Genomic DNA, 17,525 nt, shown 5'->3' on the forward strand with positions numbered 1-17,525 from the left:
AAATTTTTTATCAGGTTTGTCCATTCTTATCCCGTTTTCATGTATTGAGCTGTAATAGATATAATAGAGAAATAAAATTAAAAAAACAGAAAAGAAAATCTATATGCAATTTTTTAAAACATATTTATATTAATGGATAAGTCAATTTGAAAAAAAAAATTGAAGCATTCCCTTTTTGAATAACAATAAAAATTAACATTATAACATTGTGATATATTTATAATTCACATATAAGGAACAATTGAGATTAGTAATAAGATTTATTTTCAAAATGCCACTTCTTGTGGTTGTTCGTCCCCAGATGCAACAGACCCCCCCCCCCCCCCCTCTGTAGAAAGGTTGGAGGTAGTGCCCGTCTGCATCCGCGCCGTAGTCACGCTTATGAACGTTTTAACCTGCTACATGTTTCATTCATCAATTAATAAATGTATTTTTATTTATCACTTTCTCTTTTCCATTTGTACGGTTAAATGCATACATATACAGTGACACGGCACAGTGTCTACTTAATTGATTTAATTCATAAAAGAAATTAATATTTTTAAAAAAACTATTGGATTAAATTATATAATCTCTGTAAATTCAATATATTCTAGTTGTTTTCCTGGCAACAGCGCTTCTGATATCATTTAGATATGTCTTAGGATAAGCACATCGTCGTCTTGAAGTTAAGGCAAAGATAAGGAAGTCTCCTAAGATAGGATAGCTTCGTTGCCCCCCCCCCCCCCATCTCTCTCCTCCCTATGATATGCCGTAAGCTCGTCCCAGGAAAGCTTCAAAAGCATGCCTGCAACTCTAGAAAAACATACCATTCTTTGACAAAGAGAGATAGAGAGAGAGAGAAATTTATGACGCCAAGTGCAAGGAATATATATATATATATATATATATATATATATATATATATATATATATATATATATATATATATATATATATATATATATATCGGAAATATCTATTTTAAAATTCTATTCTTAATTGCAAATATAGATAGGTTCCTACAGGCATTCAGTTACATGTAATAGGAACCCATTTACTTATTTAAATAAAAAAAAACTCTAGGAAAGACAATAAATCAATTATTGTTATCAACATTATTGTATATATGTCAATATCATGTTACAATAACATTGATTTCATAAATGAAGTGTGATAAATTCATTTGATAGCTATTAGAACTTCGAAGATATAGTGACTAAAATAATTAAACTCTCTGATTGATCAAAAACAAAATAGAAAAAAATATTGAACTTTTAAAGCGAAATTATTTGTAGGTGGCATTTTTAAAATTTCAATTAGCCAATAATGCGCTTTTGGTTAGATGAATATTTTAATAGGTTAAAGGAGTGGCAAACTGAATCCAGTGTAGGAATTCCTACCATTCTAATTATTTCAGTGGAGAAAATCCTACAACTCTATAGTCATTTTTTTCTTGGGAGAATCCTACTTTAGAGCCAGTTTTCCGCGGTGAGGGTTATTTGAGAGGAAAATCCTACTCTAAAAGACTAACTAGGATGAATGAGACACCTATTTTGCTAGGCATTTCGTTAATTAACATTGAATTAACATAATAATTCAATTTATATCTTCGAAGAATAGAGAAGGTGGGAGGGGTTTTTTTTTCTCCATCATTTGTCACCAATTGACCAACATCTCTCTCCTTCTAGATCTCTCTCTGCTTTACGGCAGATTCAAAATGTTTGGAGGAAGGGAGGAGATTAGGGATGTGAGTCTGCAACTATATAAGCCAAGTATTCACATAGTGCAGTTTTGATTTATTAACTATGCTGTATTTATTATATAAAGGCATGGAATAAAATGTGATAATAATATACGTCATTATAATAGTGGTTGTTACATGATTTTGGGGGATGCGAAAGAGAATCTGCTTAAATGCATGTAAAATTTTAATTTTTGCACTCAATATAATTATGTGGGTTGCAAATTTCGAATGTTCATTACGTCATACATGCACTGAGGTTTTCATCATCTCAACCCCTTAACAGCATACAATTCATCTAATTCTTGAAAAATATTCAATGACTAAATTAAATTACATGAAAGTTTATACCTGTATAAAATCCGGGAAATGGAGGCGGCTAAGTATCTCATTTTTGACTCATCTGCACGTACCTAAATTAATTCTTTTCTTCCTGTTCAACTATATCTACTTTTGGTTTCAGAATTACATTGTAATTAGTTATCATTTAGTTGATCAATAGTCAGTTAGGATTTAGAGCTGATGAGGGAATCCGTGCATGAAATAGTACACCTACCCCTGGGATTTTCAGTCTTAAACTTTATAGAGTCAAATAACCTTCCCCCCAACCCCCTAAGGAGAGGAAACGCAGAGCTTTCGGAATTCATAAAATGTACATGCATTTACAAGAAGGAAAGGGGTCTGTCAGTGTAACCCCTTTCTAGTTAATTTTGTATCATTCATTTGATTTATGCTCAATTATTTTTAGATGCATGTATAAAATCTTCTAGTCCCTTACAAAGTCTTGTATGATGTTTCCTTTTTATTACATGTGCACTGCATGCACCGCTTGATATTGGAAAAAAAAAACCATCTAGTTCAGAACATTAATAAAAGTGTTAAAGTTCTGCCGGCAATTAATATTTCGTAGTAAATAAGGAAATTCTAAATACTAAATTTGGAGATTATTCAAATTGGTGCGCTCATATCTCAGTCCTTATCCCAGTTTATATCAAATCAATGTATTTAAGAATAGTTTGATTTATATTAAGATTTGGGTTGTTAAGCGCAACATCTTGTAATTTTTGCTAACCAATGCAAAGTAACATGCACCGCATGCACCAATCACTTTTTCCTAGTGAGTACTGAATCTATAAGTATTAGTATGCTGTCACGGTTGTTAAATTCCTGTTGAAGTATATCATTGAGGGAGTTAGCAAGACTCCAGTTCCCCAAGGCCAGGAATATTTCCCGAAGCGAAGCCGAGGGAAATAGTCCTTGTCGAGGGGAACTGGATCTTGCTAACTCCCTCAATGATATACTTTTAACTGTTTTATTATACCGAACCGATACAAACGTAAAATTTAGAGGATTCGGATGGCGTGATTTCAAAGCAGGGATTAGCTCACTAAACTAACACACGGAGATAAGTCCATTCACATATCATACCAATGTAAAAGTAAAATCATTTCGGATAACCGGGAATTAGCTTTCGAAGGAGGGATTAGCTCATTTGACTAACGCACGGGGATTAGTCCATTCATAACGATTTCCAGGGAAATAGTCACATTACTTCGTGGTCGTTTCATTTTGTAAATGAGCAGAAACTGTACAATAACTACAAAATATTAACAATACAGAACTGTTTAATTTTAGCGATGATGGAAAGCTGTATGAATCACTCAAATTACATGACAGCGCTGTTACGTATTTACTCAAAATTTTAGATGAATTTAGGATAGAAGTGAACAGCGGCGGATCCAAAATTTTAGAAAGGAAGGAGGAGGAGAGCAGTTCACGGATGGTTTTCTTTGACAAAATAAAGAAAAGAAAAAAATTGTCCAAACTCTAAAATCGTATTTCCTGGGTTAGGGATACTAGCTCATCATTAGTCCTGAAACTATGTGCCTGGTCGTTACGTGTGGATAAATTAAAAGTGTATACAAGTTAAGCAAACACAATTTACGAAAGCCAAAAAGAAAAAAAAACAACTCAAAGTTTGGGGCGGGATGTCCGACGCGCGCCAGTATGTGCTGGATCCGCCTTAGGCTACTTCTTTACTCTTCCTCCCTCCTCTTTCATCAGATTCTGTTTGTTTTAGTTTCGAGCCAGGAATACTGTTCATGTATGTGACGACCGGTGGATAACATTTCTCTTAGAATTCAATCTGCCAGAAACATTTTTGCTTGATACGATTAAAGAGTTTTGACTGTACACATTAAAAAAAATCTTTGCTTGATTATAGCATAATCTATAGGAGTTTTGAAAAAAAATTTAACAAGGTTGATCCAATGCATTCTAAATTTCTGTTAACCATTTGTCATTTTTCCTTATTCTTTCTTCATATATACACTCAATATTCAGTCACATGAATTTTTTTGAGTTTAAGCTAAAATTTCAGTTTCCTTGAAAGAGGCGGTCTGTCTAAATTTATGGGGTACATGATTTCACACCTACATGTAGGGCTTTCTTCCAAAAGTATGTATCTATTTTTTTTTTCACCTTCTTTGGCATATTTTATAAATATGCATCCTTGCTTGCACTTATTCACATGGTTTATTTGTTTATCTTTGGAATTTTTTAAAAGTTAGTGTAGCATATGCACTCAGAATAGCACATAGCACCTGCATGGAATTAGCATCTAGCACCTGCATGGAAATATCTCTTACATGTAGCAACTGCATGAATGAACGTAATTTTGAATATTGACGCCCACATTACCCCTACATTTATGTACATGTATAGTTCTGTACTGTGATATACGGCTTTCTATATCATTTGTCTACTAAATTATATATACATATATTAATTTCAGAATATATTTACTGAACCTTGTTCTTTTTTTTCAATGAAGAACGTTCTTTTGAAAAATAAACTAAGATTAGAATAATAGTATATTTACTGAAAAATTGAAAAGGGGGGCTAATTTGAAAGGGGGGCTAAACCAACCCCCACCCCCAAAAACGTTTGGGGACTATGCCCCAATTTTCAAAGCCTATATTATGTCTATCTTTGAAAAAATAAGTTCGGGAGGCTGCCCCCTCTAGCCCTCCCTCCGGTTCCGATGCCTATTACAAGTTTATTACGCATCGCTTCTTATCATCAATATTTCACATTATCAATTTCTATAATGTAATATTAAGAAAGACTTTTTTGGGGTGGGGTGGGGGTTAATTTTTATTTATTTCTTTCCTTGGTGTTTTTTTTTTTAAATTTATTTAACTATAATTTATTCATTTTGAGGGAAAGTTCATCCTAACTTAAAAGATGGAACAAAAATTCTCAAAAAACATGGGGCCAAAGTATACTTGTAGTTTGAGTAAAAAATCAATCCATGTCACTTGATAACCAGTAATTAATGAATCAGTTTTACATGATTTCTCGTAATTATGCGTAGAGAGGTTTGTAATCTATATAGAAAAGGAGAGAATATAACCACATTAAATTATATGACAATTCTACATTGTAAATACATTCAACTATGGAAACCTATGTTATTGTTATACAGTACTTTTTGTAATGACAAAATGTACTGCCATGGGGGGTTGTGTATTGACTTTTGTTGCGAGGATAAACATGGCAGTGCATGTCCATAAAAGATTTATATTTTCTTTTCAAAGATTTGCTTTTGTATTATAAAATGTATGATCTAATGATATCTATTTTCATGAATGTAAATAAAGGAAGAAAAAGAACACTATGGAAACCTAGCTCTTTATATCTGTTCTATAATGCTTTTTGTTGGGCCAAATGCCATTAAAATCATCAGCCTTTGTAAGTTCACTTATTATTAAAGTAGTACTATCAAGGAACGGCATTGATAAAAAAGGGTGTTGAAGTTCTTCTATTATTTTCCTTAATCGGCAAAAATTATGAAAAATATAAAATAGAAGCCGAAAACTAAATTTTAGGTGGAGAGAAAATTGGCTTGAGGGGTAGTCACACTTTATAGCTTTTAAGCTGTTTATGATCTCTCGAAAATATTGGCTTTCCTTAGTAGAAATCCTTCTCTAGATCCAGTTTTTCCGGGGGACTCCCCCTTTAAAACCATTTTCCCGGGAAATACTTGAGGGGGGGGGGTCTACCGTACAAAGTCGGTACTTTTGCTGGTTGGAACAATGTTGAGGTCTACATGAATATTTTATGTGTTTGAAGGGTCGAAGAAGGTCTTGATTAAAACTATGTAAATTAAGATTCACGACGCTAGGAACGGCATTGATAAAAAAGGGTGTTGAAGTTCTTCTATTATTTTCCTTAATCGGCAAAAATTATGAAAAATATAAAATAAAAGCCGAAAACTAAATTTTAGGTGGAGAGAAAATTGGCTTGAGGGGTAGTCACACTTTATAGCTTTTAAGCTGTGTATGATCTCTCGAAAATATTGGCTTTCCTTAGTAGAAATCCTTCTCTAGATCCAGTTTTTCCGGGGGACTCCCCCTCTAAAACCATTTTCCCGGGAAATACTTGAAGGGGGGGTCTACTGTACAAAGTCGGTACTTTTGCTGGTTGGAACAATGTTGAGGTCTACATGAATATTTTATGTGTTTGAAGGGTCGAAGAAGGTCTTGATTAAAACTATGTAAATTAAGATTCACGACGCTATCAACCCCCCCCCCCCCCCCCCGCCTGTGTATGACGAATGATGACCCTTATTGTCAACACACATGGCGCACGTTCTTACAGCGCACCGTAAGAATGATTGAAAACAGAAAATGTATTTCCTAACTTTGTTTACATCTCTTTTGTGGGGCATAAGCAAAACGTCCTCTATCGGATAACACATCGTCCTCGCAAGGTTAACACAGCGTCCTCTCAAGCTTAACACACCGTCCTCTCACGGTTAACACACCGTCCTCTCAAGCTTAACACACCGTCCTCGCAAGGTTAACGCACCGTCCTCTCACGGCTAACACACCGTCCTCGCAAGGTTAACACACCGTCCTCTCACGGCTAACACACCGTCCTCGCAAGGTTAACACACCGTCCTCTCACGTTAACACAACGTCCTCTAAAGCATAGTGAAAAAATCATGCTTTAATTTTCAAAATACAACATAATGCAACCCCCCATCGTGTATCTAGTGCCAAACCTTATAAATATACCAATTCTTGAAAAAATATCTCAATTAGAAAGTATAGTCCTCGGAGGAATGTGGGGTGTCATAGTCCTCGAATGGTCGGTGATGCATGTGAGGGTGTGTGTGTGTGTGTGTGTGTTTTTTCTTTAAAGTGAATAACCCAAAATTGTTTGTTCTGAGTAGATAAATTATGACAAAGGTGCCAGTAACTCTTGCAGCTCTTACATGGTGTAGATAAAATTTGAATGGAAAGAAAACAGAACAAGCTAATTCAGAGAATTTGTGTCCCCCACTTAGGGAAAAAAGAGCATGCGTAGTTTGGGGGGTCACCCCTCCCCCCCCCCCTGGATTTATAGAATTATTAAATGTATACATGTATATTGAAGGAAATAAAAAAAAGCCAATATGGATGTAAAGATTTGATTGCTTATTCTTTATTATGTGTAGAAGATTCTTTTTCTTTAATATGTGTAGAAGATTCTTATATTGAATATTTATCACACTGTAATAATGATTTTATGAGTTTGTACACGGCAAACGTCATTTCACATATTGAATACTATCATTTAGTAAATCAAAAAAAAAAAAAAAAAACCGGATCGTCCGGGATTTGAAACAGGTACCTCTCACTTGTTAAGCAAGAATCATACCCCTAGACCACGGTGGCACTTGATTATACAGCAAATTAAATGCAAACATTAGATCACATATATATTTTACACAATACATAGTGTCTAATTAAGCCTTTACTAAACAGTTCTAATAGATGTAATTAGAATATAAAGTCCGCCGACAACCTGTATTATACGGAATAACTCTCCACCTGCCCCTGTGCTAAAAATAGTGCCAAACGACTTTTAATACAATAAATAAAAAAAGGGGGCGGGACACTTTGAGAGGGGCGAGAGAGGCCATAGGGAGTTATGGTATAAAATTTCATTGCAAAAGCTCAATGGGTTCTCGAGATATCGCGCAGAAACGAAAGTGTTAAAACAGACAGAATTTATGAATTTATGACCTTGACCTTTTCACCTCAAATCAACAGGGTTCTTTTTTAGGCCATAGGGAGTTGCTATGCAAAATTTCATTGCGAAAGCTCATAGGGTTCTCGAGATATCGCGCGGAAACGAAAATGCTATAGACAGACAGAAATACAGACGGACGGACGGACGGAGAGTCGGACGGACGAACGGACGGACGGACAGACAGACCTAAAAAACAGTGCTCGATGACATAATCGATCCGATAATCATTGAAACCTTACTGTCATAGACAGGTAACATGTCACTGTGTTATCGCGATCGGCGCAATACACTTAAAATAAGTTTTAAAATACCAATGAAGCACATTTACACAAGCTGATTCCTCCGGGGAAAGCTAATATCTGGTGGTCTCCCATCATCTATAAATCATAAGAATACATTAAGGAAACGCATCTCCCAAGTTTTTTTTTTCTCTTACACATAAAGTGTAAGCTCGAAAAGCGCAAAAGAAAACGCATGGCACCCATTATTCACACTCTCCCCTCACCCCCATCCCCACCCCACCCCACAAGGAATTCTTTATATAAAGTTCAACAGAAATGGACACGTTTTTGAAAAAAAAAAATTATATGTAATTTAAATTATTTTCGACAAAATGGTCAACATTTTAGCTTTGATATTCAATTTTTATGATATTTGAATGTATTCTTGAGGATTAAAAGCTGTAAAAAATTAGGTTACTTTGACATTTTTGTCCCCCGCTTTCACTAAAAGTGGGGGATATTGACTTGGGTCTGTATGTCCGTCCGTTCGTCCGTCTGTATTTCGTAAATTCATACACTCCGTCTGTGTGTACTACTTTCGTTTCCGGGCGATATCTCAAGAAGCTTTTGCAATGAAATTTTGTACCATAACACCCTTTGGCCTCTCTCACCCCTCTCAAAGTGTCCCGCACCTTTTTTTTTTTAATTTATAGTATTAAAAGTTGCTTGGCACTATTTTTAGCATAGGGGCATGTGGAGAGTTATTACGTATAATACAGGTTTTCGGTGGACTTAATATTCTAATTACATCTATTAGAACTGTTTATTGAAGGCTTAATTAGACACCATGTATTGTGTAAATTTTTGACAATATCGAACGTGAATATCAACATCATATCTGACCTAATGTTTGCATTTACTTTGCTGTTTAATTAAGTGTCTCCGTTGTCTAGGGGTATGACTCTCGATTAGCATGTGAGAGGCCCCGTGTTCAAATCCCGGTCGATCCTCTTTTTTTTTTTTTTTGGATTTTTTTTTTTTTTTTTTTTTTTGGATTTACTATATAAATGATAGTATTCAGCATGTGAAATGAAAAAGATATGACGTCTGGCTTGTACAAACTCATAAAATCATTAATGCAGTGTGATAAATATTCTATACAAAAAGAATCTTCTATACACATATTAAAGAATAAGCAATCAAATCTTTATATCCATATTGGCATTTTTTATTTGCTTCAATATACATGTATACATTAAATAATTCTACAAATCAAGGGGGGTCCGACCCCCCCCCCCCCCGAACTGCGCATGCTTTTCTTTTTCCCCTAAGCAGGGGACACAAATTCTCTGAATTAGCTTGTTCTCATAGAAATATCTTCTGTTTGGCATAATCAAGGTATTAAATGCTTAAAATATACATAATATGACATACTAGTGAGAAATATTTAAAGAACTTGTCAAATTTCCAAATCTTTGACCAAAATAATCAATTTTAGGACTCCTGATTTTGTTTGTTTTTTTCTGATAAGAGGTGCCAAAAACCAAGGCGCACGCGACCGCTAAACATAAAAAACTTGGAATGGCCTAATTATAGATAATGATACCATGATATCGTAACTGTAAGGATAAGCAGTAAGACTAAAATGAGAAGGTTTTTCATTGTAAGTTAATATTTTTCTTTGTGCATGATCATGACTTTATTCTATAAAGTGTGTCCTGCTGTGGTCAGCCGACCAAAACTCTGCTTAAAATATGAAGATAGCGAACAATAATCAATATCAAAGTCCAGTGAAACAATACAACTTTGAAGCAGAGCAAACATGGACCTCTAAAAACATCAGATGTGGGATCAGGTGCCATGGAGGTGTAGGCATCCCCTGTCAACCGGTCACACCCGCCGCTGCTGATTGTCATGATCGGGCAAACGGAAAAATCCGTAGACAATTCAGTGTTTTAAAAATGGCTTCACATTTAGTATGAAAAACGTCAGCCAAGATTCGACTTGTATAGGTATATGAAGTACTAGTATTCAATGATTCGTATACACGGTTCCTGAAAGTTAAACGCTAAACACACCCATCTTCTTTGTTTTATTTAGATTTAACTGTTTCTAAAAGTAGAAATGAAAGTAAGCGTCAACCAGGATAATGTTTTAATCTCAAAAAACTGTGCTCTGCTTAATTTAATTTTTTTTCAGTTTTTTAAAAAAATCTTTGTACAATTGTAAAGATTGACCCGTGTTTTCACTCAAATCTATGATTTAGGGGCACAGCAATGCAAAATTTTATGCGAACTCCTAAGGCGAATGGGAGGGGCGAGGGACCGTCTTTGTCACTGACCTTCTAATGGGAAACCGAACGTATTACTAGTAGCTTCTTTGAGGCTGTCATAATTCCTAATGACCCTTAAATTTAGCCTGTAGGTTAAGCACTTACATGTATATCGTAATTTTAGAGTATATTTAGGGTATCATTTCAGAGGCTTTGTTATCCCAAAATATATGCATGAATTTTATTTTTTTTACTTTGTTTTACTCACAGTCTCTTTCAAGGAAAGATAAAGATATTGTGAAAATTTGGTTGAAACGTTAAAAAAGTCTCCTTCTCGATCAAGAACCACTGGGCCAAAATAAGCAAAAAACTTATGAGAGAGCTTCCTTAAAACGTGTGCATTAATAATTGTTCAAATCATCCCCGAACCAGTACGCAAGCTTCGAAATCGCTGATTCAAGTTTCTTCGAAGCAACTGTGGGTAAAAAGAGACATCAAAGTTTTGTATTGGAATATTTAGGTAATTAAACAAATATCTTCCAAAGTAGCAGGACCACACTAAATCATATTTTGATATGCAAATAATCTCAAGTTATGTGGATTCAAGTTTTTAATTTTCAAATAACGGGCCGTGGGGATAGCGTCGGTCTAAATTCGAGGATTCAAAATTACGCAGGTGAACTTTGTAGCCCATCTCCCTAAAGCTGCCGTTGTCTTTCGTTTAACTCTTCAATTTCTATCCCCACATTTTAAGAAAAAAAATATTTCAAGAAAAATAATTCTTAATATACGAGATGTGTCCCAGAAAAACGTCAACTTTTCAAATATTTCATAAACTACCTGACCAAAATCATTCATTTTTTGCACAATGCTGGGAAATTATATTTTTGTCATTTCGACAAAAATACTATAAGTTTCATGTCCTATACATTTAGAACTATAGTATGTGTGAAATGAATAACTCGTAAAGTAAAAGAAAATCAAACGAAGTATCGAATTTATGCTTTGAATGAATTTTTAAAGACGCACGATTCCTGAACAAATTCACAAAGGCCACGACCAACATTTTGACGTCGTCGGTGTTGTTGCACCGACAGCTTCGTTCATCAGAGAGAAAAGTGTTATTTATGGAATTATCTAATTGAAATTTCTGTATATTTTTAAAATAAATTTCGTTTATGGTGCATGCCATTTTTCAACTTTATAATATTATTGAAACAAAAAATATCTTAAAATCACTTGTCAATATATTGTCTTTTGAATAAATTAGTGAGTACCAATATTTAATTCTATCAGGCTGATAATATTATACAATTAATTACCCCTTACGAGGTCAACATGGTGAAATAAGGACCCGAGACCTGACCGATGACCTGACCTGACCGAGGCCGCGTAGCGGCCGAGATCAGGTCAGGTCAGCGAGTGGGCCAGGTCGAGGGTCCTGATTTCACCATGTTGAACTCATGAGGGGAAATCAATTGTTTTATTATACCGATATAAGTTAAGACAATTTTTGTAGGCTTAATTACTAAAATAATCAATTGTGTATTAGACCTACGGACTGTTATTATCAGTGTTTCAGCGGGATCGGGATTCGCTAGTGAAGTTGTTTACTTTTCGTCCGCAAGTCTTGTTAGTTTTTGCACCGCCGATTTATTAAAACAGTCTGTGATTGTCAGTAACATGCATTTTTATAAATTCACAAATACCGAGTACAATGACAATCTGATGCAGACTTTTACTGTACAAAAGAGCCAAGTCTGCATTCGTTGAATTTGACATTGTAACGAAATTTTCGATGAAAACGATAAATTTTATGACGCATCGAACAGGTTGGGCACAGTTCCTTTTCTCAATAACTGTTACGCTAAAAGGGATTTGTTCCTCATTTCAGTAATAAAAATCATTACTGTATACGTGAATTTTTGTAATTTTTAAACTAATGCCCCAAATCCGTGTATTAAATAAAAAGTGAACGAAAAATACGATATGATGTGTTTAAACTTTATTTAACTAACCTCGCTGACAAAAAATTTCGGTCCTTTAGTGCTGCTGACGGGAGTAAGATGAATTTAATCGTACGACATCATGAGTATTCTTCCAACGGATGTGAATATTTTCCTTATAATTATATTATTATTAGTTCAAAAACGGAAAATTTCATAGCTTTGTTTTCGTTTAAGTGACATCTTTCGAACATGCATAGGAATTTAAACTCACGTGCAGCAGTAATCCACAACTTCTACTTAAATTTTCCCTGTTGATAAATGATACAAAAAGTATGGAATCTTACAAGGGCATTCATTCTCAAACCATCTTTGAATGACTATCTTTTAAAACTTAATATTTCATCTAATTATTTTCCTCTGTAAAAGAAGCAGTGGTATTAAGAATTATTTTTACGATGTCTTTGAAAGATATGATTATAAAATTTAATTAGAACGAATAATTTCATGTACGAGTTAGCATTTGCTGAACGTATTCAATCTCACAATTTTAACACAGATAAGCTTCGGTAAGAAATCTATATCGTAGAAATATTTCATCACTCTTTTTCAGCTTTTTGCAGCGATAAATGTTGTAGTTTTTAGCATATTTATACACTTAATAGACTATGAATATTTACAGGATGTGAAAATATTCTTGCACTTAATCTTTTATTCAAAGCAAACACGAGAAAAGAGGGTAAACGAATGAAAATTCCCGTATACAGTAATTTTTTTTTAATATGTTTTACGGTGTGACCTTTGGGGCGAGCGCAGTTGTACCGTCAAAAAGCTATAGCAGCTTAATTACACTTGTAACGTTGATCCGCCTCTTCAAACGTCAAACTGCACGAGACACAGTCTAGACTGTGACGTCACATGACATCGGAAATTACGGAGACAGCCGAGCGTCTGGTTGAACGAGACTAAAGATCTTGTGCAATCATAGAAATACGTTGTAGAGTAGATGTAATTATTTTTTGTTTCTTTTAAGCTCTCTGCAAAGAAAGAAAAGTAAACGTATTTCTCGGTAATGAATAATTATCCTTGGTCTTTTGTATGTTTAGTAAGAATTTCGCATGGAACCCTGGTAGCGAAGGAATTCTGGGAATGCTGCACCAGAAAATTTGCCTGACGTATGAACAGATTTCATTCCGAATTTTCTCTGTTCTTACACGTTATTCTATTGAGCTCGCTTCGCCAGCGGCGCTTCGCGCTGCTCGCTGCGCTTGCTATTGCTGAAAAGAGGAACAATTCCTTTTTACTGAAAACTGTGCCCAACCTGTCTAAAGGGCAATCCTATTCTGTATCATAAAAAGACTATACATATTTTAAAACGGCATTTTTTGTAATGAACAGTCATTACCGTATGCAATAATTTTTAAATTTGAATGGAATTTAGATTAACAGGTCATTTTTAGCGGTCATTATTTATAATGATCGGGTCATTATACCCCACGTGCAATGATTCCTAGGTCATTATTGCTGTAAACGGTACTTTTTGGGGTCATTATTGAGTTTAAAAGCCTTCTATACAAGCCAATCAAATTGGAGTATTCTTAATAGAGGTATAATAAACAATTTTGATACAATTTCTTAATTTACATGTATTAATCAATATACTTGTACCTCTGACTGAGAATCTCTGGTGTTTTGTCAATGTATTCTTTCGCAATATCACTGTGAAAAATTTGAATGGGGGCGTCCTCGCCAAGTACGCTTAGTATATTTTTACATATGATTGGTTATAGTCCTGATTCAAAATTAATTTTTAAATGACGAAAAAAATGTTATTTATGTTCCAAAAAAAATGAATCTTAACCCATTCTTTATGAAAATGGAACATTTCTGAAAAATTATATGCTTCATTTAAACCAAACTGACACAGATAAGAAGACTTCATATTGTAGTAGTTAAAGTGTTTAACATTACGCCTTACCTGCAGCTATGGAGAGAGTTCGAGTCATATATTAGGATTCTAGGCTCTTTTTTTCTTTTCAAATACCATAAAAAATGAAAAATAAATTATTTATCAATTAGAAAATCTAATGTGTTAAAGATGACACTGGCATCAGCATTTTTGAAAAATGTAATTTTTCAATGAACTTTAAGAATTGAGAAATATCTTGTTTCAGGGCATATTGTCCTCGCCTTGAACGCCTTCATTCAAATATTTGGAATGTGTTTAGTTTTTTTCATGTCACCTAAAAGAAGTGCTTTTATTTTACAAGGAACAAAAATGAACTGATATCATTATGGCATTTCCAAATCGTCTTTTAAAGGTCTCTATCGACACAGAAGGGGACAACAATTCTCGTTCGGAAAAATAGGAAGTACACCAACATCGACCCCAAGATTTCTCGAAAAATGGATAGAGTGTGGTGTCAGCCTACCCGGGAGTGACAGGGTCATCCGAATGTAAACCTGGATAGAATGTGCTCTCTATCTATTATGATTTAAAATATAGACAAAATTATGCGTTTTTTTTAAAATATGTCTATCTGTATTCTTGGTTCAAATAATATTCAAAACCTTTTTTTATTTAGGGTGATCATCCGTTCAATGTTATAGTTTGACAAATAATATCTTCAGAATAAATACGTTTTTATATTAAATTTCGTTGTATTTAATTAGTTACGAAGTTATATAGAAGATATTCAATGTTTTATAGTTCAATACTAATATAAAATTTATTTCACAAGTAGGAAATGATTCAGGAGTGCGAAGCACGAGTGAAAATATCAACAAATTCTGTCTCACGAGTGAAATCCTGTGAAATCGAAATATGAAGATAACGAACAGTAAATCAAGCTATCAGTTAAAAGACCATTGAAACGATACAAGTTTGGAGCAGAGCAAACACGGACCTCAAGCATTAGAGGAAGGTCAGATGCCATGGTGAAGTAAGCATCCCCTATCGACCGGTCACACCCACTGTGTTCTCCTTGTTATGATCGGACGAACGAAAAAGTTCGTAAACAATTCACTATGAAACTAATGGCTTAACAATGTGTATTAAAAACGTCAGCCAACATTTGACTTAATGATGAATTGTTTTTGCTGACAAGCTAAAATAAATGCCATATCCAACTACAAAACATTAAATTTTCTAGATCTGTTTATTATGATTTTTTTTTCTACCAATAAACAACACCCATGTTGAAATTATATTACTAAGTGAAAATAAGAAAGTTAAGAAGTAAGGTAGTAAGTATTTTTTTCATTCCGAGTATAGGAGAGATTAGGCAAAAGTTAGAAAAGTCATTCTACGATAAAAGGACGGATTCAGGGTAAATATCAAGGAAAAAAAAATATTGCTTCAAAAAGCCACTTACATGTGCAATTGAAAAAAAGAATAATATTGTTTCGCTAACTTTTCTACAGCAATTTTGATATCCCAAATGTCATAAACCAATGTTACAAAGTTATTCCTTAAACAAGATTAAGTATTTTTAAATAAACATGAATTTACCCTTTTATGTTTTGTTTCGTTTTGTTTTTTGTTTTTGTTTTCTTCTTTTCTTTTCTTTTTTTTTTGTCATGAACATTGAATGCTATACATGTTACATGGTTTTTAAGTCTGGCAAAAATCTGGAATTGATTATATATATATATATATATATATATATATATATATATATATATATATATATATATATATATATATATATATATATATATATATATATATATATATATATATATAATTTATAACACTTCATTAACAAAATATAACTCTTTGGATAATGAAATATAATACAAATAGAAAAGTTTTGCTAAAAATAAATAAACAATTAGAGTTTGAACTTTGAACTTTAAACTTCTTACATGTAAATATTTTTTTTCAATATTTTTATTTTTACCCATTTTTATCTAATATCATTAAAATCTGAATGATGAGAATTCTAGACTATTTATATCATTTTTCTTTTGTTGTCCTTATTATGCTGGTTCTTATGACAGATGATACAAACAAAAATTTTATGCCTGGATTGGTATTTTTATTTTTATTTTGACCATGATACGAATAATAAATTTCAACAATATTAATAAATTTTCAACTTTTTATGATGTTCAAAGTACCTCCTTTCTTCAATCATTCCTTATTACGCTATACAATTTGTTGTCACTTTAAGTCAAGTTATTGTGAAATTTAAACGAAATATTAAAATATATGCGGTTAACCTTTTCATTTAACGTCTATTAACATGACATAAGTTATTATTTTCATATTTTTTGATAAATGTTTGTTTGTATATTCTGTCTGTAAAATTATATAAGATCAATGATCCAATTCTTTAGATGTGTTTTCTGGAATGGATTTTTTTCATATTTTTGAAATTCTTTATTGCATTCCATTCAATTTTTTGAAATTATGCATAAGCTTTAACGCCACTTTATCTGCAAAATGGTGCCCCATAACATTTCATTTCTGTCAGTTCAAACGCTGAGTAAACGTCTTTCCATGGGTAACAATTGCGCCCGTTGTAAGCAGATCTGTTCATATGAATCAGAATTTTTTTCAAAATCTTATACATGAGAAAAATAAATCTCTTGCTGTGGCCTCAACTCGACATTTAGATATATCGACGACGTATTATCAATTAACAATAGTTATTTCCATTCATATGTCGACAAGATATACCCCAGTACTAGTGAGATTGAAATAAAAGATACCACAGAGTCTGACACATCTGTATTTAGATATTTTACTAGAAAAAGACGTTAATGGTAATCTAACAACCAAGCTTTATGATAAACGTGATGACTAACTTTTCAATCGTCAACTTCCCTTACTTATGTAGCAATATACCCTGCATATAGGGTGTATATCTCTCAGTTGATTCGATACGCAAGGGCATGCTCTACGTATGAACAATTTCTAAAACGAGGTAAGTTATTGACAAAAGTTGATGAAACAAGAATATCAACAGTCTCCTTTAAAGTCATCATTTGGCAAGTTCTATGGTCGATACAATGACATTGTCAGAAAATACAATCTACCATTAATACATATCCTGACAGTGGTTTTTCATACTAATTGTTAGGCCATTATTTACTCATTGAATTGTCGACGGATTTTCCCTTATTTACCGATCATGACAAGGAGCACACGGTAAGGCAAGTGTGACCGGTCGGCAGGGGATGCTCACTCTTCCATGGCACCTGATCCCACCTGTGTTTTGTAGGTCCATGTTTGCTCTACTCCCGATCTGTATTGTTTAAAGGACATTGAGCTTGAA

At 33.7% G+C, this 17,525-nt stretch overlaps 1 protein-coding gene across 1 annotated transcript in view; it reads left to right on the forward strand.

The window, feature by feature from the left end:
• Positions 1-14,857, forward strand: part of LOC133204042 (coiled-coil domain-containing protein 158-like) — a 128,013-nt gene extending 113,156 nt beyond the window's left edge. The window contains exon 5 of the mRNA XM_061339827.1: positions 14,565-14,857. Coding sequence (XP_061195811.1) covers positions 14,565-14,685 — 121 coding nt within the window. The 3' untranslated portion in view covers positions 14,686-14,857. The remainder of the gene's footprint in view (positions 1-14,564) is intronic.
• Positions 14,858-17,525: the final 2,668 nt, after the last annotated feature.

Source organism: Saccostrea echinata, unplaced genomic scaffold (genome assembly GCF_033153115.1).
Source record: "Saccostrea echinata isolate AGI-Se365-2 ecotype Australia unplaced genomic scaffold, CSIRO_AGI_Sech_v1 ptg000052l, whole genome shotgun sequence".
Lineage (NCBI taxonomy): Eukaryota > Metazoa > Mollusca > Bivalvia > Ostreida > Ostreidae > Saccostrea > Saccostrea echinata.